A 27946-nucleotide genomic window follows, 5' to 3' on the forward strand; every position below is an offset into this window, starting at 1 on the left:
CCAAACATAAAATCAAAGAGTACAGCGGCATGATATGATCGTTCAAGTTTGATCCTTGTTTACTCAACAGGCTTCTGGCTAGACAACTCACTGTGTCAGATGAAATGAAAAACACAAACGAAACTATATGTGTACAGAAAAGAATGTAACCCAAGACACAACATATCCATAAATCAAGTGTACATCTAATGTCAATAAAAGCAAAAAAAAAAAAGAATATCCAGGCCCTTGATTAATAACACGCATTAAAACATCACTCATTTTGACCGAACAAACCATGTAAGGGCTTGTTCGGTTAGCTCTCAATCCATGTGGATTGAGTGGGATTGGATGAGTTTTAATCCCAAACAAGTCAAACTTTTTCTCAATTTTTTCCAATCCCATTCAATCCATGTGTATTGGGAATAACCGAACAAGCCCTAATTGGGCGATTCCTTTTTGCAGGGCATGAACAATCAGGAAGCTCCAAGTGGCTTGCTCTGAGCAGATTCTTCAGAACGAGGTTATGAGCAACATAGCTAGAGCGACTGGTGCGCACACGACATCCACTGTGTCAGACAATGCTTGGAACATCTCCAACCCAGCTACAAACAGCTCGTGGCCACCGTGTCCTAATGCAGTCCACCAATGGTGCGTGCTGATTAGTCTGACCTGGGGGCGCTAGAGAAAGAATAATGTCGTCCTTGCTGCTGGTTGATGCGCTTACAACATCAGCCAGATACTCATCTTGAGTCCACCTTGGGGGGACAGTGACATTTAGCTTGCATAACCTGGGTCTCTGTATAGGACATGAACCACCTGCACTTGCATTCCCATTCAGCACAGACTTGGCAATTCCATTGAAGTGGAAGATGGTGAATTGCTTCTTGCCCATAAGACCAGTTGGATCCTTCATGCCTCCAGCCCTTTTATCCAATTGTAGCAATGCCTGCCAGAATTCACTCCATACTATAATTCCAGCATTACATAGGTCCTCGAGTTTATCCGAAGGAAAATTTATGTCAGTATCCCTGAGGACTTGTTGGAAGCCCTCAACGCTGATAAAGCCTCCACCTCCACTTTGATCTTGGGCATCAAAAGCCCTCCTTATTTTTGATTCGCGCTCTTCCAGCTCATTCTCCTCTTGAACGTTGGGGTTCAAGGCAAAAAGGACTGTGTAGTGACTTTCACTTCCCACAACCCATATCGGCCACTTTGGGCACTTCAAGTACAGACCAACCTTGCAGAGATTTAGTGATTCCAGGAGGGTAAGAAAACCAACTTCAACATTGTTTGGTATGCCCTTCAAGGACATGCCACCACCAAGGTCCATCTTGCCATCAAATACATTTGGAACAGCCTCTCCACAGAGCAATAAATTCACAATTTCCTGATAAGACAATTAAGTCACTATATCTTATTTGACCACAATTGTATTAATAATGATCAAAGCTGTGCAAAATAAATATAGAATAAAATGTTACTATAATGTAATAAACATGGTACTGGCAAATAATATCTTACTAGCAAAGTGTCCATGTCCGTATGTTGATACAATTTCCATTTATAAGTATAGAGTATAAAACACAGAAATATGTGTGTTATGTTGGCTAGGTGAGTGTGAATATGGGTTTGGAGCCAACAACCACTGTTTTCAAGTCGTCTGATTAATCAAGATTAGTCGTGATTAATCGTCCAAGTCGGTTTGGATCAATCGCAATTAATCGCCCAAGTCGGTCACAGGGGCGGATCGAGCGGGTGGTCCATATGGCTTAGAGTATAAGGTGCGGTTTGGCTTGATGCAGTCCTCAAGTTCATACTTTGCCCACAGATTTCTCTTTTACATACATCATTTGTGCTAACAAAGGTTTGATTGCTATAAAATATTTCTATACAAATCCAATGTAATCACTATTGTAGCAGAAACTTTCCATATAATTAGACTAATTGTTAGTCGAAGATAACAAAGTTTGGATTTTGAAATATGTGTAGCCTAATGTTTTGGGACAACCCAGTAGTATGTTTATGACAATGATATCTATACCTGTGAAGCATGACCAAATGGAGCAGTGACCAATGGCTGGCTTGGATCATCCCTGTCTGCTTGGATGTCTTCCTGTACATAAAGGACAGTTATACATGGTCAGAATATAAAGATAGTGTTGACATGGTTCAACAAACAGGTTGATGGGCACTTAAGTGACTTAGGTCCTGTTTGTTTACCCGCTAGATTATATAATTCATCTTAAATAAGTTAAGACTTAAGAGACAAACAAACAACACATATTATAAGGTGAATTATATAATCTAGATACCTAGATTATGATAATCTATAAGAAGGTCATTAGGTGCTTATATAATCCTGGAAGGAAACAAACATGGCCTTAACAAATGAAAACTTTGTTTTCCACTAGAACTTAAGATTGAAAAACTATGTTTTCAACTAGAACATAAGATTGGGTCAAGAGGGGACCAATCCTCATGAAAGCAAGTTGAGAACTTTAGTACTGACGAACACATACCAATCCTCGTGAAAGCAAAGCAGAAATAAGAAATAGCATGGCTCCCAGTCGACTTTGAAACAAAGGAATGTTAGCCAAAGGGGTGTTGAATTATGGCTTACATGTGAATGCTCTAGATCCCAAAGAGGTTAAGACCTTGGTTATGGTCGGGCCCTCTTGAGAGTACCTGAGCTCTAGATGCTTTGTTTAACCCCCAACAAATGCTAGGGGCCTGGTCCTTACACAACCCCTAGCAAATGTCTAAGGCTCTTGACAGGTTCAGGCTTTTGATGTGAGATAATACCTTATGTTCTGTATATGCTAGTTTGGTTGTTGTATCTTTCGATGATGTTGTGATGCCCTCAGGGTTTTTTCACCCCCTCCCCCCTTTTATATTCTAAGGGAACGACTGTTACATGGTGGGCACTAAGTCGGCTAGTACGAGTCGTATGAGTTGTACCCTATGTATTTGAGTTTATCTCTTATTCTATTGAGATATTTGATATATTTGTGCTTCTAGATCCCTCCTGGTTGTGGAGTCCCCTCCCGATCTTATAACTGAGTCCCTGGACTCATGGCCGAGCCCATGTGTCCCTCGGCTTAGGATCTTCTATGAAGCTTTGTTTGGTATACCCATGATACATATTATTGACAATCTTTTATATATATATATATATATATATATATATATATATATTAGTTTTGCTTAATTTGTTGTCTAAAGTATAGAGATGGATAAAGGATCTTTATATATAAGGGTGAAAGAACCTACTCTATATTTAGAAAAGGTTTTAGATAACACTATTAAATGCTATAAAGCAAGAAATTTTCACTATGAAGTTAGAGGAATATATAGAATTTTCTGTTAGAGACAACCGAATACCTTTCTACAATAATTACTTGTATGTTATTTTTATACGTAGACATCACCTCAGAAGAAGACAAGCAGCATCAATTATTGACCATAAAAGTCTGACTCCACTAGCTAGTCATCACGATCATCGTTGAGTAGTTGATATTTTAGGCATGTTTGATTTATTGCCTAACTTGCCATTAGGGGTAGGCGTTTGGGTTACCCGAAAGTTTCGGGTCGGGTAATTTGAGTATTTAAAATTTCGGGTTTTGAGAATCAATACCCGAAATTACAACGGGTTTTACAATATCCGAAAATTCGGGTACCCGGAATTTCGGGTTCGTGCATTTCTAAACTATTCGAACTGTTGTGTCAACTTCATAGAAACACATGCACCATATTAAATTAGTATAAAAATACAGTTTAAATAATGATATATATGGACAAAAAAACACAAACAATATACAATCATAAGTCATATGCACACTTACACATAATTAAAGATGCACAAACTAATAATTAGGAATGACACGAGTACATGACACATGAAAGTTCAGGTACCCAATTATGATATCCGAATTACCCGAAATAAATTCGGGTTTTACAAGTTGCTACTCGAAATTCCAGAACGAAATTCGGGTTCCAGGTATTTTGGGTTCGGGTTACGATGTTTTTGCCCAGCCCTTCTTGCCACAGTTTGCCTAACTTTTTGTCTAAATTTAGTTATTCAATTCGTACGACTAACCTTAGCTAAAGTGTGGTACAATTAGCCACGAATCAAACACGCATTTTTGTCTCACGAACACACACAAGCTTTGTGCATCAATTTTAATGATACACTTCACAAATTAAATTTGACCCGAATTGAGTATATAGTGCGCGCGTTTCTCAATAGCTGCTTTAGAAACTTAAATCTCCTTGACTTTTTCTAGAATAAGATACTCATAAGTATATAGTGCGTTAATTGTCAATAGCTAGTTTAGAATATTATCTAGAAGGAACAGGAAGACAGGTCAGTAAAACGTGCACTGAACGCCCATTGCATTTGACTATCTCTTGAGCAAGTCAGAGATAGCAACAGCACAGCACTAACATTGGCCACACACCTATTTTAGCCCCTTGGGGACGGTCGCACCTTTTTTAGCCCCTTGTCACACGTCAAAATCGCTTAAAAATGAGACGTGATCGTTTGTGACACTTATTAAATAAAACTCGGTCAGGATGAAAAGATTGTTTCTCGGTATTATATTAATAAGAGATCGAAACATGATCCCTGTCGAAAAGATCCTCGAGACCTCGACCCTGGACCCCATTAGTGGCATACAAGACGTAACCCGATAGTGGGCAGAGCACAGTGAGTAGATTTTTTTAACCCAACTCGAAATTCACCCCCTAGGGGATCGAACTTGAGACCTGGAAGTGCTATCGGCAACCTTAACCATCACACTAGAGGCCCTTTCGCACACTTGTTAAAAAAAAGGTCACTAATTTTTCACTGTGATAACTTTTTTAAAAACGCATCACTACCGATTGTGCACATGCGATATCTACGGTAAAACGCGTCACTAGCACAGTGACATCTTTTATTTTACGTAACGTGTCGCTGGTTTCATGCGTCAAATCTATTTAGTGACGTGTTTATATAAACACGTCACTGACTTCAGACGTCATATTTGTTTCATGACGAGTAAATTTTGATTTTTTTTCCAAACAACCTCAGGTGAAAAACCACCAAAATAAAAGCTGTATGTCTTAAAAAGTTATGAAACTTTATAGTTGACAATGTTTTGATTTCAAATCATATTGTCATAGAAAAATACGTTTGAAGTTTTCAAATTTGAAAATTAAATTTTGTAAACGACCTCGGATGAGGAGACTACTAAAGTAAAAGTTATAGATCTCAAAAAGTTATGCAACTTTATAGTTGACAAGTTTTTCATTTGAATTAATTTATGGTCTCAAATAATTAATTTACACTCGACATGTTATAATATGCGGGAAAGCAAAATATAATATAGACATAAATGAGTGGGTGGTGTAGTGGTTATGTGGGTGACACGTATTTATAAAAACAAGTCACCAAAATAGTTCCGTTAGTAACGTTTTTTACGAGTCATTTATCATATTCAATTAGAGACATAAAATCTTAGATATGTTTTTGATCGTAGTGAAGACTGAAGACAGGTCAATAAAACGTGCATTGGACGCCAATTGCATTCGACTATCTCAAGTCAGAGATAGCGACAGCACTAACATTGGACACACAACACTGCTATTTTAGCCCCTTGCCGCACGGGCTGCTAGTGCTAGCTAGCTAGCTAGCAACTTCTTAATTCGTCCTCTCCCCTTCCTTCAAACAAAACTTCGTTCTCTTGTCTCTCCGGCGGATCGACCTCTCCCCGCTAGCTCCGGCATTTATCTCCGCCATGCATCGTCTCCGTCATTTTGCTCTCCATGTGCTCCTTCTTGTCATAGCGCATGCACCCTTGCCCTCCGCCGCGGTAGACACGCTACGGCCCGGCCAAGCACTTGCCGGCTGGAAGAAGCTCGTCTCTGCCAACGGCAAGTTCGCGCTCGGCTTCTTCCAGCTCCAACCAGGGAGCTCCTACTACCTCGGCATTTGGTTCGACAAAGTCCCCGTGCTGACTCCAGTGTGGACAGCCAACAGGGACAACCCGGTATCCAACTCCACCTCGCCGGAGCTCACCATCTCCGGCGACGGCAACATGGCTGTCGTCTTAGCTGAGAGCGGCACCACCACCATCGTCTGGTCTACCTCTACCCAGGCCAACGCAACAAGCAACGACACCGTCGCGGTGCTCTTGGACAGCGGCAACCTCGTCCTCCGCAGCTCCTCCAACTCGTCGCTCGTATTCTGGGAGAGCTTCGACTACCCGACGGACACCCAGCTACCCGGCGTAAAGATCGGGTGGGACAAGGTCACAGGCTTGGACCGCCGGCTTGTTTCGAGGAAGAACTCCGTCGATCTGTCCTCAGGTCTATACTCGTCGACGATGGGCCACGACGGGGTCGCCAGGATGCTGTGGAACTCGTCTGCCGTGTACTGGTCTAGCACGTGGACCGGTGGGTTCTTCAGCGCGATACCGGAGATGTCCGCAGGCTCCCCTCTCGCCAACTTCACCTTCGTGGACAACGCCCGAGAGGTCTACTTCACCTACAACATCTTCGACGAGAGCACGGTCATCCGCACCACGCTGCATGTCTCCGGCCGGAACCAGGTGCGCGTGTGGACCGGGCAGGACTGGATGACGGTGAACAACCAGCCAGCGCACCAGTGCGACGTGTACGCTGTCTGCGGCCCTTTCACCGTCTGCACGGACAGCGCTTCCGACGCGGATTCCTGCGACTGCATGAGGGGGTTCTCCGTACGGTCGCCGGCGGAGTGGGCGGTCGAGGACAGGACAGGCGGGTGCGTCAGAAACACTCCGCTCAACTGTGCTGCCGACGGTAGGAACAGGACAGGTGTGCCAGCTGACAAGTTCTACTCCATGCCAGGCGTTAGGCTGCCCCAGAATGGCCGCCAGGCCATGCCGAACGCGTCGAGCGCGATCGAATGCGCGCAGGCTTGTTTGAGTAGTAATAACTGCTCTTGCACCGCGTACTCTTACGGCGGCGAAGATGGGTGCTCCCTGTGGCATGGCGAGTTAGTTAACGTAGCTGCTGACGGTAACGAAGGGATGATTTACCTTCGCCTTGCTGCATGCGAAAGAGCTAGAGAGTGGGAAAGGCAACAGGATTGCCATGGTAGCTGGTGTTGCCGCTTTGGTTTTGGTTCTCGTCGTCGTAGTGATTTGCAGCAGGCGGAATAATGGGAAGTGGTGGTCTAGACCCATCGCTGACAGTGATAAAGGCGGTAGCGTCGTTGGCATAGCTACGTTCAAGTATGCTGACCTGCAAGACGCGACGAAGAAGTTCTCGGAGAAGCTAGGCGCGGGTGGCTTCGGCTGTGTGTTCAAGGGGCGCCTAGCAGGTGACTCGACCGACATAGCAGTGAAGAGGCTCGACGGAGCTCTGGGCAACGCACAGGGAGAGAAGCAGTTCAGGGCAGAAGTGAACTCGGTCGGATTCATCCAGCACATAAATCTGGTGAAGCTGATCGGGTTCTGCTGCGAGGGCGACAGGAGGCTACTCGTGTACGAGCACATGCCGAACGGCTCCCTGGACTCCCACCTGTTCCAGTTCCAGAGCTGTCGCCGTCGTGCACCTCTAGACTGGAGCACCAGATACCAGATAGCTGTCGGGGTTGCCAGAGGTCTAGGGTACCTGCACCATGGCTGCCGGGACTGCATCATACACTGCGACATCAAGCCGCAGAACATACTTCTGGACGCGTCTTTCGCTCCAAAGATCGCGGATTTCGGGATGGCCAAGTTTCTCGGGAGGGAGTTCAGCCGCGTCGTGACCACGATGCGAGGAACCGTCGGGTATCTTGCTCCGGAATGGATCAGTGGGACGCCTGTTACTCCCAAGGTTGACGTTTACAGCTACGGGATGGTCTTGCTAGAGCTCGTGTCGGGGAAGAGGAACTATGTCGAGCATTCGTCCAGTTGTGCCGAAGGCCAAGGAGACTATCTGCCTGTGCAGGCTGCGCACAAGCTTCTCCATGGAGATGTTCTGAGCGTTGTGGATGCGGACTTGCATGGTGAGCTGAACGTGGAGGAAGCTGAACGAGTCTGCAGAGTCGCGTGCTGGTGCATCCAGGATCTTGAGTCGGATCGGCCCACGATGATTGAGGTGGTGCAGTTTCTGGAGGGAATATGCCAAGTAGAAATTCCCCCGATGCCAAGGCTACTCACTGCTATTGCCGGAAGCGGATCACATCAGACGAGAGTGTCATCTCTGTAGCTTTTCAAACATCAGTTTTGCCTTGTAGTGTATAAATAAATTTATTTTTTGTAACGTCGTACGTCGTGTAATATTATTTCTCTTGGCGTATAAATGAATTTTTTCCTACATGTGATATTTCCAAGAGTTTTACTCTAAAATTGTTAATCGTAGAAACATTTTTCTACATCTTTTCACTCTCCAATGGAGAATCGTTCTTGTTTATTGGGGGGGGGGGGGGTGCTGGGCTTGCTTGAAGTGAGCTAATATTTGTAGTTGCTATATGTTAAGATCACCTATTATACTAACTACTTCGCTGGAGCAGATCTACCTCTAACCTGAATCGTTTGATTACAAATTGTAATGAAGTTATTTTGGTCATTGATAAATTGGAAGAACAAAGATACATGTTTAAGAATTCCAAACACTACCAGAATCCTGGCCTTTGCCGAGTGCTTTTTGTCGGGCACTCGGCAAAGAAACCTTTGCCGAGAGCCGCACTCGGCAAAGTCCTGCACTCGGTAACGATCTCGTTTACCGAGTGCAGGACACTCGGTACAGAATTTCACTCGACAAAGACAGCTTTGTCGAGTGCCGAACCCTCGGCAAAGAGCCGTCAGCGGCCGTCTAAAGATGACGGCCGTTAACCTTTGCCGAGGGCCGAAGGTAGGCACTCGGCAAAGAGGATTCTTTGCCAAGTGTCAATCAGGCTTCTTTGCCGAGTGTCATCTCTGGACACTCGTCAAAGTATATTTTTATTTTTATTATTTTGGCAACCAAACTTTTTGTGGTATGTTCGTACACTATGTAGACCTACATGTACCATTTTGGGACAATTATAACAGTGTTTTTAATAGCTAGTAGATTTAGTTCGTTTATTTGAATTTTTTCGGAAAATTCAGATTTGAACTGCAAGTCACTCGAAACTTGGAAAACTGTGCATGCAAAAATGATACACATGCTATTTAGCACAAGTTACGACCGATTTCAGGAGCGGACCGGAAACTTCGAGCAACATGCTCACTAAATATGGACGTGAACTTGTCATCCACATGTTTAAAAATTATATAAAACACAAAGTCAAAAAAACATGAAACTTGTCCACGTGTCATGATATCATATGTAGAGGCTGTGAAAAAAATGAGAATATTTCAAGAAAGTTGAGACGTACTATGTGTAGAAACCTAGGAGAACTACACATGAAATCATAGAGTTTCAATATAGTTCTCCTAGGTTTCTACACATAATACGTCACAACTTTCTCGAAACATTCTCAAATTTTTATCACAGCCTCTACATATGATACACTACAACAGCTACAGTCATTTTCGGCGGCCAGAAGCCGCCGAAAATAAGCCAGTTGCCGCCGAAAATAAGCTATTTTCGGCGGCTTCTGGCCGCCAAAAAAACTGGCCGAAAATAAGGCTTTATTTTCGGCGGCCAGGGCCTGGCCGCCGAAAATAGCTTATTTCCGGCGGCTGGCTCCCTGGCCGCCGAAAATAACAGATTATTTTCGGCGGCCAGATAGTCAGCCACCGCCAGAAATTAAAAATGCCGAAAATAAAATCTCTATTTTCGGCGGCCAGGGGGGGCCGCCGAAAATTACTAATTTCAGAGCAAAAAATTGAAAAAAGCGAAAAATAACAGAATTTCATAAAAAATTCATACAATAACAGAAATTCCATACAATAACAGAAAATTCATACTTGAGTTCACAACATAAAACTTGAGTCCATACAAATATAAAGTCCACAAATAGTCCATACAAACATAAAGTCCACAAATAGTTCATTACAACACAGTGCGGCACAAAGCTAACTTAATCACACATTGGGGTCGTTGGAGTTGTGTCCACTACCTCCAGAAGCCAATAACTGGTCGACGAAGTCGTGTAACGGGTTTGGATCCTAAAAAAAAGATGACATTAATAACGGCATTGGTTACATGTATAACGACTATTCAAACAAATTGTTTCTCAAACTAACCTCTCCTGCATAAGCTCCCTCCCCTGCATAAGCTCCTCCTGGTGCTGGTATGACCGGTGGTGGCGTGTTGTGGCCCATGACCCCGGATCCCTACAAAATCAAGTTTAGTAAAGATTTGAAATTAGGTTGATACAAACGACAAGTCTTAACTAAATTGAATAACCTGAGGTGGAGGTGGAGGTGGCGGAGCATGTAATCCCCACTGAGGCATCGGCGGCTGAAATTGAGGGAAAACAAATGGTTGCTGCTGTGCCTGCTGTGGAAACCAAGACTGTTGCAAATATAATATATTAGTTATAGAACCAATATCGAGCGTGTTGAGAATAAATAAGACACTCACGTTCATTGCTTGTTGCGCCTGTGCGTTGTAAGCAGCCATCTGAAGGGTGCACGATTAGGTCATCGTTATCACGGACACCTTTGTGCCATCGCATGTGCATAGCGGTTTTTTTAGATAGAAACATCCGTTTCACTCGAGGAGTTAGTGGCAAGTAGCGGAGCTGCTTATGTGCAACATCTGTCATCACCTTCTCACCCTCATCATTAACGACTTCCACAAATCTAGATTGTCCACATTTCAGACATTTTTTCTCTTCCGCATGCTCCTTCATGAAAAGCATACAATTATTTTTGCACACATCAATCTTCTCATAATCCATACCGAGACCTTTGATAATTGTCTTTGAATGGTACATGTCTTTAGGCAACTTATTAGGCTTTGGGAGCACATCTCCTAATAACTTTAAAATCTCATTGTAACAATTGTTCGAGAAAAAGTACTTGGACTTAATGGCCATGAGCCGAGTCACAAAAGCGAGTATACTCACATCTGTGTGTTCATGCAACGGCTCTTCAGAGTCTTTTAGTAGTTTAAAAAATCTGGAAACCTCTGGTGTGGCAGGATCCTTGGAGCTTAGGTTGAATTCTGGACGTAGCGAATCTAGCATCTCATGCATCACATCATCGCCAGCCCAATCATTGTTCTCCTCCTCTTCTACATTCCTGTTAGGTACTACCTCACCATGATGTTCCCACACCTCATATCCGGGCATAAATCCAAACTGACAAAGATCTAGGCTAACTCTTTCCTTATTAAGAAATATACTGTTTTCGTGACGCCTACAAGGGCATCTGACAGTGCCGGTTAAGGACAAGGCGAATACGTGGTCCACAAAATCTTTGGTCTTGGCTACCCACTCATCAGAATGACGTCCATTCCTACTCCAGCCATTGTATATCCATGCACGGTCTTCAACCATGCCTGAGACTGTTAAACCGAACCATATCATGAAACCATTATTCAATTTCATCAAGTGTATCGGTCCTATATGTATAGACAAGGATAGATTCTAAACCACAGCAAGCTACCAGGACCCACAATAATTTTGGCAGCATAACCTCTAATTACTAAAACACATATACCACTAATACATTAATGAAATCGAATTAAATAATAATATTAATCACACAACTAATTAAACATACACAATCACAAATATATATTAATTTCGGCGGCAATTAAACAACAACCGCCAAAAATATTGAATAAATAACGCAAAAAAATACCTAACGTTCGTGGCTTTCAACGGCGACGACGACGGAGTCGATTGAACGGCGACGGTCGACGGGGGCAGCGCGGGGCTTTGAACGGCGGTCGACGGCGGCTCGGGGCGGTGGCGGCGGCTTTGGGGCGACGACGCCAGGCGAGCGCGCGCGCGTCCCACGAGCAGGGGCACTGCGCGGCGCGGGGGAGGGCACGGCGCGGCGGCGCAAGGCCGGCGGTGAGGAGCAGGGCGGCGCGGGGCCGGCGGTGAGGAGCAGGGCGGCGCGGGTCCGGCGGTGAGAGCGGCGGCGCGAGCAACAGAACAGAGAGAGCGGTCGGGAGAAGAGAGAAAGAGAAAGGTCAGCGCTGACCGTTTTAAACAGTTTATTTTCGACGTCATGGGCAGGGGCCGCCGAAAATTACGTAATTTTCGGCGGCCTCTGTCCATGGCCGCCGAAAATAAATTTATTTTCGGCGGCCTACCTCGGCCGCCGAAAATTGGCCATTATTTTCGGGGGCTAAAGGTTAGCCGCCGAAAATAACAGGGGCCGCCGAAAATGGTGTACAGTGCTGTTGTGGTATCATGACACGTGGACAAGTTTCATAATTTGTTGACTTTGTTTGTATTTTATACAATTTTTAAACAACTAGATGGCAAGTTCATGACCATATTGAGTGAGCATGGTGCTCGAAGTTTCTGGTCCACTCATGAAATCGGTCGTAACTTGTGCTAAATAGCATGAGTATTATGTTTGCATGCACGATTTTCCAAGTTTCGAGTGACTTGCAGTTCAAATGTGAATTTTCCAAAGAAATTCAAATAAACGAACTAAATCTACTAGCTATAGAAAACACTTTTCTAATTGTCCCAAAATGGTACATGTAGGTCTACATAGTGTAGGAACATACCACAAAAAGTTTGGTTGCCAAAATAAAAAAAATAAAAATATACTTTGCCGAGTGTCCAGAGATGACACTCGTCAAAGAAGTCTTTGCCGAGTGTCAACTGGGTGGCACTCGGCAAAGTATAATGAAATAACCTTTGCCGAGTGTCGCCCGGGGACACTCGGCAAAGAGGACTTTGCCGAGTGCCGGATCGGGGGCACTCGACAAAGAGTATTTTAAAATTAAAAAAAAATCTTTGCCGAGTGCCAGATCGCGGGCACTCGGCAAAGAGCGCGTACATAGCGTCTGTGGTAACTCCTTTCTCTCTTACTCTCTCACTCTCTCTTACCGTGTCGCTGCTGCTTCCACGCTGCCGCCGCACCCTCGCCCTCGCCCCGCCGCGCTCTCGCCCACGCCTGGCCGCCGCGCCCTCGCCCTCGCCCGCCGTCAACGCGCCGCCGCCGCGTCATTGCCCCGCCGCGCCCGCGCCCTCCCTGCCCTCGCGCTAGCCCGGTCGCCGAAGAGACCACATTGATTAAATGATAAAGACTGAATTTATTGTTTCTAAAACTTGACTCAAGCATTACCATAAGCTCCAACATTTAAAATCTCCCACCGGTTTTGAGATAAGGAAAGACGTGCTCTTCGTGCACGTAAATAAAGGCGCAGTTACGGGAGGAAACAAATACGCACGCATAAATATATGTAGTAATGTGCATAAATCATGCATAGAAGGGATATTTTGTACCTTGACTCACGGAAACGAATATTACCATGTGCACACCGTTTACGACTGCATAACGATGTGTAACATGATAGCATAAACCATGCATTATATAAATCTTGACCGGTTTGATATAAGGAAAGACGTGCTGCATAATCGCGTAAATAAAGGGACAATTACGGTTCGAGGAGCATTAGTAGAAGAAAATAAATTTTAATTTACAGCCGCAGTTCGCGGGTTCTTCTCGGGCGGATTCCAGCGTAAAACGTGAGCTAAAACATCGTAAATGAGTACGAAATTTAGCGTAAATCATATATCTGTTTTGTAACAGCAAACGAAGCCCAAAATTACGGCGTGAAAATCGCGTGCACCCAATCGCGCGCGGGTTCTGGCTAGGGCAGATTCCGGCGTAAAACGTGAGCTAAAACATCGTAAATGAATACGAAATTTAGCGTAAATCCTATATTAGCTAAAATAGCGTAGATTGATCACGTTCGATCGTGCACGGATTTTGGCTTGGTCAAATTTCAGCGTAAAATGTGAACCAAACAGCGTAAATGGGTACAAATTTTATCGTACATCATCAATCTATTTCGTAACAACGAATGTGGCCTAAATTACGACGTCAAAATCGCGCTCCGATCGTGCTCGGGTTCTAGGTCAGGTGGATTTAAGCGTAAAACGTGATCCGAAACAGCGTAAATGAATACGAATTTTAGCGTAAATCAATGATCTATTTTAAAACGACGAATGTGGCACTTGCTTTTTAGTGGAAGCGTAAAATGCAATAAGAAAGAACCCAAGACAAAATCTTTTTTGCCGACCTATACATGCGACATGGGGGTGAATTAATAACTGAACGAATCCAAGACAAGAAAGAAAACGATGAAGCCATTTGCTGTTCCTGAATCCTGATCCGTCACGCTCACGCTCGGCCATGGAACTGAGGTCAGAAGAGTAGCCACTAGACAATACAGAGGGCACGACGGTCAGAAGAACAAGAACTTGGACTTGGAGATGCATCTGAAGGGGAGCACGGTGCCGTTGGGCCAGAAGAAGCGGGGCGCCCTGCGCGCGCACCACGTACGCCAGCGGGAGGATGCCCCTGGCGGGCACGCGGAACGGGTAGGCGCGGAGCACCGCCAGCCCGCCCGCACCGCCACGTACGGCACGCGGGGCTGCAGCAGCAGCACCACCACAAGGACGGCCACGGCACCCAGCAGCACCACGACCGCAAGCACCATGAACAGCACCACCGCCGCCCACTCCGCCGCGCCCGACCGGTGCCTCCTGAAGCTGTACCGCCGCGGACGCTGAGGCTCCTCCTCGCGCCCCCTCCACGACCGCCAATTCGCCGGCTGGAGAGCGTCGCGGCGGCCGGGGCTCTCCTGCTCACGGGCGCCTGCTCGCACGCCCGAGGGAACCCCCGCCGCCGCTAAAACCTAATCCCTGGCGGCGTGGGGGTATTTTTATAGTGACGGCGTGGGACTAGATAATTGTGAGCGCGTGGGCAGGATCGTGGGCCCGATTCACGTAATATGCGCAGACTATATTTGCATAAACTGATACACACATAAGCATAACTCGTATTATAATTTAGCGCCCTGGGCTCTATTTAACTACAGGAATCCCTGACCAGGTGTGCAGACCGCATCGGAGCCCTGGGCTTATTGTACTTATATATATATATATATATATATATATATATGTATTTATATATTACACCTGGGTGCATTCAATATAGAGAATGCACCCAGGCCGAACCTATGTGCCAGGTCCGAGCCAACCGTCCCACCCAGGCCGGTTTCGTCCCTCCCGCACGCTCCGGACAGAACCTTTTCATTTTCCCGCCTCCGCCCCTCTTTCTCCGTGAACGGCTCCTCCGCGAACGGCTCAACCTCTTCACATAAGTTGCAATCACACCAGACTTGCAGTTGCAATTATACCAGACAGCAGTTGCAATCATTGTTTTGTTTAACAGATTTTTGGACATAGTTATATAGAAGTTGCAATCACACCAGACCAGCAGTTGCAATTACACTAGACACAGTTTCAATCATTGTTTTGTTTAACAGATTTTTGGACATAGTTATATAGGAGTTGCAATCACACCAGACCAGCAGTTGCAATTACACCAGGCAGCAGTTGCAATCATTGTTTGTTTAACAGATTTTTGGACATAGTTATATAGAAGTTGCAATCACACCAGATCAGAAGTTGCAATTACACCAGACAGCAGTTGCAATTATTGTTTGTTTAACATATTTTTGGACATAGTTATATAGAAGTTGCAATCACAACAGACCCACAGTTGTAATTACACCAGACCAGTAGTTGCAATCTTGTTTGTTTAACAGATTTTTGGACATAGTTATATAGAAGTTGCAATCACACCAGACCAGCAGTTGCAATTACACCAGACCAGCAGTTGCAATCATATTTTTTAACAAAATTTCTCAGAGTTATTCAGTACTTGCAATCACATAAGAGCAACTCAGCAGTTGCATCCACACTACACCAGCAGTTGCAATTACAACACACCATCGGTTGCAATCATTTTATTTATATTTTTTAACAGATATTTGAGTAAAATTATACAACAGTTGCAATCACACATAATGCGGGCTTGCAATCCCACCTAATGCGGGGGACAGGGAGGCACGCAGACAGAGAGGCGCGCGGCGGCGCGGGGACAGGGAGGCGCGCGGCGGCGCGAGGACAGGGAGGCGCTCGGCGGCGGCGGGATCTAGGTTTAGAGGATCGGAGGAAGAAGGAGGAGACGGCGGCGGCGCGGGGATAAGGATGCGCGCGGCGGCGGCGGGGGCGGGGAGGCGCGCGAAACAGGACTTACGCCTGGGTGCATTCAATATAGAGAATGCACCCAGGTGCATTTTATATATATATATATATATATATATATATATATATATATATATATATATATATATATATATATATATATATATATCAACAAACATACACCGGTACACTACTCTCATTCCATCAAGTATCCCTGAAGCTCATGTACCTGAGATTAGAAAAAAGTGCACGAGATTTATCATTATGTGGTAAACCTCGGCAAGCAACTTACCTTAACTAAACTATTTGAACTACAGTTCAATTGATCAACAAATTTGAACAGTGATAATAGAACATAAAATACTTCATAAGTTTCAATACATGGCTTTATTTCGACCCACACATCCCAGAGAGTGCGTCTCAATGGGAAGTGCCTAAGCAAATTCAAACTGACCCAAACATAAAATCAAAGAGTACAGCGGCATGATATGATCGTTCAAGTTTGATTGTTTGATCCTTGTTTACTCAACAGGCTTCTGGCTAGACAACTCACTGTGTCAGATGAAATGAAAAACACAAACGAAACTATATGTGTACAGAAAAGAATGTAACCCAAGACACAACATATCCATAAATCAAGTGTACATCTAATGTCAATAAAAGCAAAAAAAAATATCCAGGCCCTTGATTAATAACACGCATTAAAACATCACTCATTTTGACCGAACAAACCATGTAATTGGGCGATTCCTTTTTGCAGGGCATGAACAATCAGGAAGCTCCAAGTGGCTTGCTCTGAGCAGATTCTTCAGAACGAGGTTACGAGCAACATAGCTAGAGCGACTAGTGCGCACACGACATCCACTGTGTCAGACAATGCTTGGAACATCTCCAACCCAGCTACAAACAGCTCGTGGCCACCGTGTCCTAATGCAGTCCACCAATGGTGCGTGCTGATTAGTCTGACCTGGGGGAGCTAGAGAAAGAATACTGTCGTCCTTGCTGCTGCTGGTTGATGCGCTTACAACATCAGCCAGATACTCATCTTGAGTCCACCTTGGGGGGACAGTGACATTTAGCTTGCATAACCTGGGTCTCTGTATAGGACATGAACCACCTGCACTCGCATTCCCATTCAGCACAGACTTGGCAATTCCATTGAAGTGGAAGATGGTGAATTGCTTCTTGCCCATAAGACCAGTTGGATCCTTCATGCCTCCAGCCCTTTTATCCAACTGTAGCAATGCTTGCCAGAATTCACTCCATACTATAATTCCAGCATTACATAGGTCCTCGAGTTTATCCGAAGGAAAATTTATGTCAGTATCCCTGAGGACTTGTTGGAAGCCCTCAACGCTGATAAAGCCTCCACCTCCACTTTGATCTTGGGCATCAAAAGCCCTCCTTATTTTTGATTCGCGCTCTTCCAGCTCATTCTCCTCTTGAACGTTGGGGTTCAAGGCAAAAAGGACTGTGTAGTGACTTTCACTTCCCACAACCCATATCGGCCACTTTGGGCACTTCAAGTACTGACCAACCTTGCAGAGATTTAGTGATTCCAGGAGGGTAAGAAAACCAACTTCAACATTGTTTGGTATGCCCTTCAAGGACATGCCACCACCAAGGTCCATCTTGCCATCAAATACATTTGGAACAGCCTCTCCACAGAGTAATAAATTCACAATTTCCTGATAAGACAATTAAGTCACTTTATCTTATTTGACCACAATTGTATTAATAATGATGAAAGCTGTGCAAAATAAATATAGAATAAAATGTTACTATAATGTAATATAAACATGGTACTGGCAAATAATATCTTACTAGCAAAGTGTCCATGTCCGTATGTTGATACAATTTCCATTTATAAGTATAGAGTATAAAACACAGAGATATGTGTGTTCTGTTGGCTAGGTGAGTGTGGATATGGGTTTGGAGCCAACAACCACTGTTTTCAAGTCGTCTGATTAATCAAGATTAGTCGTGATTAATCGTCCAAGTCGGTTTGGATCAATCGCAATTAATCGCCCAAGTCGGTCACAGGGGCGGATCGAGCGGGTGGTCCATATGGCTTAGAGTATAAGGTGCGGTTTGGCTTGATGCAGTCCTCAAGGTCATACTTTGCCCACGGATTTCTCTTTTACATATATCATTTGTGCTAACAAAGGTTTGATTGCTATAAAATATTTCTATACAAATCCAATGTAATCACTATTGTAGCAGAAACTTTCCATATAATTAGACTAATTGTTAGTCGAAGATAACAAAGTTTGGATTTTGAAATATGTGTAGCCTAATGTTTTGGGACAACCCAGTATGTTTATGACAATGATATCTATACCTGTGAAGCATGACCAAATGGAGCAGTGACCAATGGCTGGCTTGGATCATCCCTGTCTGCTTGGATATCTTCCTGTACTTAAAGGACAGTTATACATGGTCAGAATATAAAGATAGTGTTGACATGGTTCAGCAAACAGGTTGATGGGCACTTAAGTGACTTAGGTCCTGTTTGTTTACCCTCTAGATTATATAATTCAGCTTAAATAAGTTAAGACTTAAGAGACAAACAAACAACACAGATTATTAGGTGTATTATATAATCTAGATACCTAGATTATGATAATCTATAAGCAGGTCATTAGGTGCTTATATAATCCATAAGCTAGATTATATAATCCTGGAAGGAAACAAACAGGGCCTTAACAAATGAAAACTTTGTTTTCCACTAGAACTTAAGATTGAAAAACTATGTTTTCAACTAGAACATAAGATTGGGTCAAGAGGGGACCAATCCTCATGAAAGCAAGTTGAGAACTTTAGTACTAACGAACACATACTAATTCTCGTGAAAGCAAAGCAGAGATAAGAAATAGCATGGCTCCCAGTCGACTTTGAAACAAATGAATGTTAGCCAAAAGGGTGTTGAATGCATCCTTCCTTGAAGTAAATGTACTTGTTTTAAGAACTTTCTGCAGATCCACTGCTGATTCGACAGAAAGATCTTCCAAAGCTGCATCAATTTTCTGCAATAAGTTTCATAAGAGCATTATTAGCCACATCCAAATATCTCAAAGATTATAATCAACTGATCACCACAACATCCACTTACTCCACGATTGGCACGTGCAACAGATGCTACAACAGCTCTTTTCCCAGTTCCACATAAAAAAAGAATCTCCACCATAGCATGAACCAATGCTCTACAAAGAACATCATCAGTGACAGTTATTTAGCTTAAAGAAAAAATATCAAGAGTACATTGATGTATATCCTATGGAGTGTATAATATTATTATATAACACAAAACAGATATGCAACCATTTGGAGTCTCCAGCAAATACATGTATAGGGTTTCTTTAGAGTAATTATTCGAAAATTGTGTGCATTCAATTTATCCAAAATGTTAATATTTCAGCATTCCATAAGAATAGTGGCTCGTAGAAAACAGTGAACAGATAAATAATGACATAAAATACTGAAATCGGCACCATTTGGAAGGAACGAGAAACCACCTTGTCTTTCTATCATCAGTAAGGGATGAAAAATCATCCCCTGCAGCAAAAGAACTCTGATAAAAGCGTCTTTGTCCCAGAGTATACAGCGGGTTACTGATCTCTGGATTACTCAAGTCATCAGAAAAAAAACAAAAGATATTTAAGGACATAAGCCTGCAAACCAATTATAAGCTACCATCAGAAATGTTAAGCTTGCAGAGCGCAAAAAGAATTCAGCAACAGGCAATGAAGTAGATAGTTAGATTATTGAAAAAAAACATGAAACTTTAAAGTGAGATAGTGACTTCATGTATACAAAGGAGTATATATTTGAGAAGTTATCTTAATTAAAAAAATGATGCAACAATTGGATACACCAACCTATCTCCTCAAAGCATGTCTGTCTGGACTTCAGATTATTAAAAAAAGGATTTCTTTCATCAGGATGGATCTAAATGATACTGTGGAGTTGAATGAGAAAGATGATACCAACGTGAACGTTCTTCAAGGAAGTTAAGTGAAATGGTTTTTTTTTTTTTTCGAAAGGACGGCAAGAGGATTGCCGAATATATTAATAGAAGGAGAAAAAACCAAATACAGGGACTACAGGCCAGCAAGGTACCAACTACAGCCAATTCAAGAAAAAAGAAGAAAGCGAAAAGAAGAGGAAAAAACAAAACCACCACTAGAGAACTCCACCACTAAGAAAAAACAAAACCACCACTAGAGAACTCTCTGATCAAAAGAAAGAGAAAGCCGCACTGTATTGCAAGACATCCTCCTTGATTTGATGGGCGACGACAAGTTGATCATTCCCGGAATTTTGAAAAATTCGCCTATTTCTTTCTTTCCAAATATTCCACCAAAAATAGACTACTAGCCCGTCAAATAACCTTCGTCTTGGCTTATCAATTCTGAGTCTACATCTTCTCCACCAAGTATGCAACTGGCCATCATAGTTTAGGTTTGCTAAAGAGTTGAGATTGGTCCAATGTAACAAAGTCCGCCAAATGCTTTTTGAGTAACTACAATCTTTGCACAGGTGACTCGGGGTTTCCGGATCTATGTGACAAAGAGGACAAATAGGGTTGTGATCCCATCCCCTCTTCTGCAAATTGTTAGCTGTGAGGATCTTTTCATGTAGGAGCGTCCACGCGAAAAAACGGCATTTAGGCTCCGCTTTTGCCTTCCATATTGCTTCAATTTTTATTCTAGACATGCTTCCATTGAACTGAGCTTGGTAGGCGCTACGGGTAGAGTATTCGCCATTGGCAGTCCAGCGCCATAATATTTGATCTTCATTTTCAACGTCCCTTACAACGTCACGGATGGCTTCCCACAGTGCCAACAATTCTTGAATTTCAGTACCTTCCTGAATCGGCCAGATATTGGATATCCATCTATTATCCTCTAGTCCCCTATTGACCGTGATATTCTTATGTCTCGTTTTTCTGAAAAGAGATGGTGCAATGTGACGAGGTGCCATCCCAGAGATCCAATTGGATTTCCAAAACAATGCCTTATTGCCATTGCCCACTGTGACCACCGTAGAGGCGTGAAACAAGTCCTGATCAGTTTTATCACAGGGAATGTCCAGACCCACCCAGGCTCTGTCCTCATTTTTCCAGCTGTACCACATCCAACGCAGACGTAGTGCCCGTGCGAAGCGTTCCAAATCTAAAATCCCGAGGCCTCCCAAAGACTTGGGTCTAGCTGTGACTTGCCAATTGATTAGACAATGACCACCACTCGAATTCTCTGGACCATCACCCTTCCAAAGAAAACTGCGTCGGATACGATCAATCCTCTGAATGACCCATTTTTGAGGTGGGAACACTGTTAAGTGGTAGATAGGTTGAGATGATAGCACCGTCTTAACTAGTGTTTCTCTACCAGCTTTTGATAGGAGCTTGCCCTTCCAACCTGCTAGTCTAGCACCAATCTTATCAATTAGAGGCTGCACCTCAATCCGTCGAAGTTTCCTAGAGTGTAAAGGAAGACCCAAGTATTTTCCAGGGAAGGTTGAGATCCTCCCGGGAAAAAGATGAATGAGTGAGCTGACCGTATCTGATGGACAACGAATTGGAAAGATTTCCGTTTTTGCTAGGTTAAACTTGAGGCCTGAGCAATTAGTGAAAATTGTCAAGAGTTGTCGTAAATTTTGCAGCTCCGTATGGTCCGGATTGGCAAAAATTCCAGCATCATCAGCATAAAGCGAGCAACGCAAACGAGCTGATCTGGGTAGCACCGGCTTTAAAAAACCAAATCTTGCTGCTTGCTCAATCATTTTTTGGAGGGGGTCAATGGCCAAGATGAATAACATAGGCGAAAGCGGATCGCCTTGCCGCAGCCCCCGAGCATGTTTAAACTTATTGCATGTACGTCCGTTGACTAGAACTCTAGACGATGATGTAGCCAAGATGGCCGCAACCCAATCCCTCCACTTTTGTCCAAAACCCAGGGCCTTCAAAACATCTAGAAGGTAAGGCCAGCTCAAAGAGTCAAAAGCTTTCGATATATCCAATTTAATAAAAAGAGCTGCCTTATTGCTCTTGTGAAGACTACGAATAACATTTTGCACGTAGAGGAAATTGTCATGAATGCAGCGTTTCTTTATGAAAGCATTCTGTGAGGTGGACACGAGCTTATCAAGCATTGGGGCCAGACGGTCAGCCAACACCTTAGTAATAATTTTAGCCAGACTGTTGATCAGACTGATTGGCCGAAACTCACTGAACTCTGTAGCTCCCTCTTTCTTTGGAAGCAGAACAATGTGCGCCTCATTCGCGAGATGTAACTTTGAGGTTTTATGGTTATGGAAATCTTGTAATGCCTTAATCAAGTCGACCTTGATAATTTCCCAACAGTTTTTGTAGAAGATCCCAATGAAGCCATCAGGGCCTGGGGAGCGGCTCGCTGGTAAAGCCTTAATTAAGTCAGTGATCTCTTGGTCAGTGAATGGGGCTTCCAAATGTGAAAGGTCATAGGGTATGTAGTCGAGGGATGACCAGTTAAAAGCCATGGTCCTAACAGAGCTCTTCCCTAGAACATTCTGGAAATGTGAGAATGCCGCCTCTTCTTTTTCTTCCTGAGTGACTGCCATTCCTGAGCTAGTGTTGATGTTCCTGATATAATTTTTTTTCCGCCTGACCGTTGCATGTATTTGGAAAAAAGAGGTGTTTGTGTCCCCATGGCGAATCCACGATAGTCTGGAATGTTGCTTGGCCCTGGATTTTTGGATGGCTGCTAATCCAAGGGCTTTTGCTTTAAGATAGTGGCGGAACTCCAGTTCCTCCCCTGAGAGTTGTCTGTCTTCTTGTGCCCGCTCCAGAAGTAGCAGAGTTACTTGCACCATTGCCAACTGCAGCGGGATGTTGCCTATATTTTGCCTCCGCCAAATCTTTAGTGCCTTAGCTGTCCGACGCATTTTGACATGGAAACGTAGAATGGCGTCGTCTGAATGAACTGGTTGTTCCCAAGTGCTTTGCACTATTTCCTTGAAGCCGGGCATGGAGGTCCAATATGATTCAAAACGAAAACCCTTGTAGAAATCCAAGGTAACATCCCCCTGTAGGAGCAAAGGGGCATGATCTGAAGTCATGGATGCCAAAGCCTGGAGATCGGAATTGGGGAAAAGGTCCTGCCATTCTGTAGAGCAGAACACATGGTCGATGCGAGACATAGTAGGCATGTCCTGTTCATTTGACCAAGTGTATCGACGCCCCCTCATTGCTAGTTCCACCAATTGCAAGCCATCTATTACTCGTTTGAAACGGTTCATCATTTGAATATTAACCCTTGTGTTGTTTTTGTCGCTCATACGGTAAATTAAATTGAAGTCCCCTAGAAGGAGCCATTTCGGGTGCATGATCTGTTTAAGGTGGGTGATCTCATCAAGAAAGAGAATCTTGTCCTGATCCGACTGTGGTCCGTAGACCCCTGTAATGGACCAATCTGTGCCATCAGCCAGTAATGTAATAGAAGCAGATACTGTGTGATCAGAGGTATGCGGGGAGTGGAGTTGGAAAAAACGGTCATGGGCTGCCAGCAAAATGCCCCCAGAGGTCCCAGTGGCCGGTAGCGCCACTGATTGGGCAGCAAGATTCGGCCCCAAAATTTGGCAAAGCAGCGTAGTAGTCCAATTAGCGATCTTAGTTTCTTGCAGGCAAACAATTGTTGCACCAGATGAGAAAATCATATTGCGTACACTCGCCCGCTTGGCAGCGTCATTTAGACCTCTCACATTCCAACATAGCACCTTACAATTTGATTGTGACATTTAAAGAAAAAAATCGACTACTAGATAAATGTTGCAACATCAACAAGGCCAAGAGACTGACCCAATTCCCATGAGGCTGGGCGCAAAAGACCAAGTACAAAGCCAGGGACAGAAACAAGACAGGAAGGGAGGGAGAAAACTGATTTTGCTCCCCCCAAGCTGACACCTTACTACGTTCCACACACTTGTAGGAAGGCCTAGTTTTAAAACTACCAAAAGGGAACAGACCCTGACACACAACTATTGTCAACACTCCAGCAGACTGTAACATGGATAAAAATAGGAAGACGACCCTACTGAGCCAGCTCCACCATTAGACCAGCGCAGATGGGCAAGCCAGAACAGCTGGCGCGACTTTGGTGCCCCTGACCTTCCTCTTCAACTGCTTCCCTTTTTCCAGCAGGTTCTTGATGGCCTCAATCTTTCCTTTGGACAGTGGTTGATCAAAATGCTGCACAAGCTGTTGAACCAAATCATTATGTGAGTCAGCAACGTTAGGGGCCAAATCTTTTAACTTATGAGCAAGCAGTTCTTGGGCAATCTGAATCGCCCCTTTACCGTCTCGTTTTTTTGATTTGTTTGCTAGTCTTGTACTATGGCGAGTTACAGCGTAGGCAGCTGTTTTAATTGGCATTTGTGTGGAGGTGGAAGGTCCAGAAAATGGAACTGTTTTTGGCAGCTGATCTTGGGGGGTTGAGGTTGGTTCTGAGGCTGCTCCCAGAATATGCAAAGGACTGCACCCATTTGTTTCATGTACATGAGGTTGTGGTAAGGCTGGTTCAACAGCAATATCAGAGGGTATATGGTTCAAGCTGTCTGCAGGGATAAGGTGAGGAGCAGAGTGATTGCATTCATGAGGAAACCGGTTCAGACCAGTTCTATCAGGGTTTGTGAGAGGTGTTTGCGCAATCAGGGGAGGGGAAACTGGTCTTGTTATCGAACTGATAAAATCCACTAGGCATGGAGAAGGTTGTACCTCAGAAGGAAGCAGAGATGGTTCAGGAGCAGCAGTGTTGGCCGACAAAATTGAGCCATCCACCTCCATCATGGTTGGGGGGGACGCCGCACTCCCCACCCGAGCAACAGAATTCTGCCGCTCCTCGCACATCACCGAAGAGTTGTGCCCCCCTACAACACCAGAATAGAGAAGAGCTTCATCCAACATTGGGTCATGAAAAGCACCAGAGACAGTACTAGGGGTGTTAGAAATAAAAACAGAAGGCCCCCTCAGGTCACCAGTGATTGTCGCACCTAGAACAGTTGCGATGGGGGAGGCAAAAGAGACGTTCTTGCCGACGCTTGGAGGCTTTAACGGGTAGGTATCCATGTGCTGCGGTTCCACAATAGCCACCTGGTTGGAAAGCCAAGAGCCATGCCCCCAAGAATTTTGGGAAAAACCTCGGTTGCGATAGGAGGAACTGCCCCTAAAATGATGCTTGCTGTTGTTGGAATAGCAGTCATCAACAGCCCCCCGACAATGAGAGCCTCTCCCATCCCACCAAGACCTGCTCCGAAGATGGCGACCTCCACGGCCCGGATCCTCCCTATCCTCATCATCCCTTCGGTGGTATCTTCCCTTCCTCCCTGCATCCTGATAGACAACCTTCGCCCTTTTCTCACCCAAAGAGTCAGGAACCCCATAATTCCATTCGAACTCACGCCGCCTTCTGCGATCCTGAATGTTACGCCCTTCAATGAAAGATAGGTCCTCCACCACATCAACATGAATTAGCAACTTATATGAAAGACCAAACTTAAGCCCCGAAGGCGCTGAGTGGTGCACTTGGAAATCAGACGAAGGAAATTCATCTGGGTCAGTAATGGTTAGCCACACTTCCTTAGCAATACCACTTGGGTTGATACTCCAAGCCCACAAATCATAAGTCCTAGTGCGCTCCCGACGACGGGTGTGCCCGTCTACATAATGGATTGAGCAAAGTTTTCCAATAACTTGAGACACGACCGATTCCTTCCAAGCATGAATAGGCACACCCTCAATGCGAAGGCGCACCCGAAATTCCCAACGAGCCAGCGATCCATACCTTTGCTCAGTCCATGCTTCAAAGTTGAAGGTGCGGCCCCTGTGCGGAATGGCCCCTTGACGAACCACCCTCTGCCGATCCCTAGAATCTGAGAAAATTACCAAGTACTGCTCCGGGTGATGCTTCAATACCTGCAGCCTCTCCTTGTGAATGCCTAACTGGTCCCAGAGAGCCGCCTCCACATGGGGCGGAGAGGTGTCATGGCTATTGCCATTAAGCTGACACACCGCAGCCCGCCCCACCAGAGAGTCGCGACTAAGCTTGATGTCGCCGGTTGCTGAAACTGCACAGGTCTCCAGGTCTGGACGAGCCCTCGGGTCCCCAGGGTAAGCCATGGGCGGCGACCACCCTGTGAGCGCGCGAAGGTAGGAGGTGGTGTTGAGCTTGCTTGACTGCCGTGGGAGGGGAGGCACTGGCCTTGGCTGAAAGGAGCGTGAAGAATTGTGAGGAGAGGATGGCCTTTTAAGCTTGGGGCACAGACGAGCTCGATGCCCAACCCCAAAGCAACGCCAGCATCTTGTTGGATTGGTGCACACCGCCACTCTATGGTCTTGGGCAAAACAATTAAGGCACCTCCCATCTGCATGCCTGATGAATTTCCTTCTGCTCTCCTCCCTGTCGACCGACTGGAGCTGGCCTGAATACTGATTTGATGACCTATGCCTACGCCACCAATAGGGAGGGCGGACTACCTCCCAGCCATGAGTTAAATCCTCGCGAGCCTGGGCATCGGAGAGATCTTGTTGCTGCTGGATTTGAATCGCTGGAGAAGATCTCGCTGACAGCTTGGTTGGTGAGCTTGAATGCTCTTCACTTGCCTTTCCTTTCCCCTTCTCATGCTCGCTGAACCTCGATGAGCGGGCTTCCGCCGCGGCATTGAAGGCGGACTCAGAAATTGCTGATGCGACATGGTGGCCGCCTTCAGGTTGGGAGACTTGAAGGCTGAGGTCCACCGGTACACCTACCGCGGACGCTGGCGAGCCGCCCGAGAGGCCGCCCCGACCCCCCGCCGCGGATCCGCGAGATCCCGCGGCCGGCCGAGGAGTAACTACGCTCCCCAGCAAGCGACCGCCATCAAGGACGCCGAAAGACCCATCCCACGGAGAAACTGGAGCAGGGGCAGCCGGATCCGAGAGGCAGGGAGAAGGATTCGCGGAGATGCGGCGGTAAACCTGATGGATTTTGGGTGGCCGGAATAGCTGCGGAGGGGGCGATGGGGGAGGCGGCGGAGGGAGCAGAGGGCGAGGCGACATACCTGTATGCGTCACTGCTTCTCAAGTGAAATGGTTTTGGTGATGTATCTTCCACTTGGCAGAAGGGGAATATTAGTAGTTACCATTTTATCAATTAAAATTATATCTAGAATACATGAAAGCAACATACATTTTCAATTTTTTAATCCACATCATTGATAACACATGGTCAGAAACTAAAAACAGAACATTAGAAGTCAACACTTTAAGGCACAATGAAATTTTGAGCAGAATATAAGGGAATGAGAAGCTTTCTGACCCCAATATATGCCACAAATTACATTCAAGTAGTTAGAATTAAGAAAAAAGATGCACTGATGGTCCTTAAACTTGTACCTGCTCCCTGAAAGCTTATAAAATGGAGATTTTGGTACCTTAACTTGCTAAGTGTTACACTTGAGCTTCAGATCTCCTTAATTAGCAAGTACCTACTTATGTTAATGCTGATTTAGCAGTTCTTGAGACATACTACAGACAGAGTAGGCAAGTATTTGAACCTCAACTCGCACACTTAATAAGTTAAGAACCAAGTTTAGGTAGTTAGGGACCTCGATATCACGGCTAAAAAGTTTAGGAGCCTAGATTGCACTGGTAAACAATTTCATGAGCGACTGGTGAATTTGACCCATAAGAAAATGAAGGAATCTCATATACCTGCACGGTTGCTAAGACACCACAAGGACCTCCTTCATGTTGTACAAGTCCCATAGTTGTTTCTGGATCAGAGCTAAACCTGCAATTGTTTAAACAGTAAGACAAAG

At 44.8% G+C, this 27946-nt stretch overlaps 3 protein-coding genes and 1 pseudogene across 3 annotated transcripts; 1 reads left to right on the top strand and 3 right to left on the bottom strand.

Moving 5' to 3' along the window:
• Positions 1 to 441: 441 nt before the first annotated feature.
• LOC103641635 (ubiquitin carboxyl-terminal hydrolase MINDY-3) lies at positions 442 to 27920 on the bottom strand. The gene is made up of 7 exons (XM_020545701.1): positions 27840 to 27920; positions 19630 to 19785; positions 19227 to 19317; positions 19024 to 19140; positions 2502 to 2570; positions 2024 to 2095; positions 442 to 1369 (listed from the first exon to the last, which is right to left on the bottom strand). The coding sequence occupies exons 2-7, from the start codon at positions 19779 to 19781 to the stop codon at positions 554 to 556; spliced, it is 1317 nt and encodes a 438-aa protein (XP_020401290.1). The 5' UTR covers positions 19782 to 19785; positions 27840 to 27920; the 3' UTR covers positions 442 to 553.
• Positions 5697 to 8309, top strand: LOC103641636 (G-type lectin S-receptor-like serine/threonine-protein kinase At2g19130; annotated as a pseudogene).
• LOC109943005 (ubiquitin carboxyl-terminal hydrolase MINDY-3-like) lies at positions 16872 to 18910 on the bottom strand. Its single transcript, XM_020545702.2, has 2 exons — positions 18456 to 18910; positions 16872 to 17802 (listed from the first exon to the last, which is right to left on the bottom strand). The coding sequence occupies exon 2, from the start codon at positions 17743 to 17745 to the stop codon at positions 16984 to 16986; it is 762 nt and encodes a 253-aa protein (XP_020401291.1). The 5' UTR covers positions 17746 to 17802; positions 18456 to 18910; the 3' UTR covers positions 16872 to 16983.
• Positions 24204 to 27185, bottom strand: LOC118473523 (uncharacterized). Its single transcript, XM_035963264.1, has 3 exons — positions 25142 to 27185; positions 24867 to 25018; positions 24204 to 24350 (listed from the first exon to the last, which is right to left on the bottom strand). The coding sequence occupies exons 1-3, from the start codon at positions 27183 to 27185 to the stop codon at positions 24204 to 24206; spliced, it is 2343 nt and encodes a 780-aa protein (XP_035819157.1).
• Positions 27921 to 27946: the final 26 nt, after the last annotated feature.

Source organism: Zea mays, chromosome 10 (genome assembly GCF_902167145.1).
Source record: "Zea mays cultivar B73 chromosome 10, Zm-B73-REFERENCE-NAM-5.0, whole genome shotgun sequence".
In the NCBI taxonomy this organism is placed as follows: domain Eukaryota; kingdom Viridiplantae; phylum Streptophyta; class Magnoliopsida; order Poales; family Poaceae; genus Zea; species Zea mays.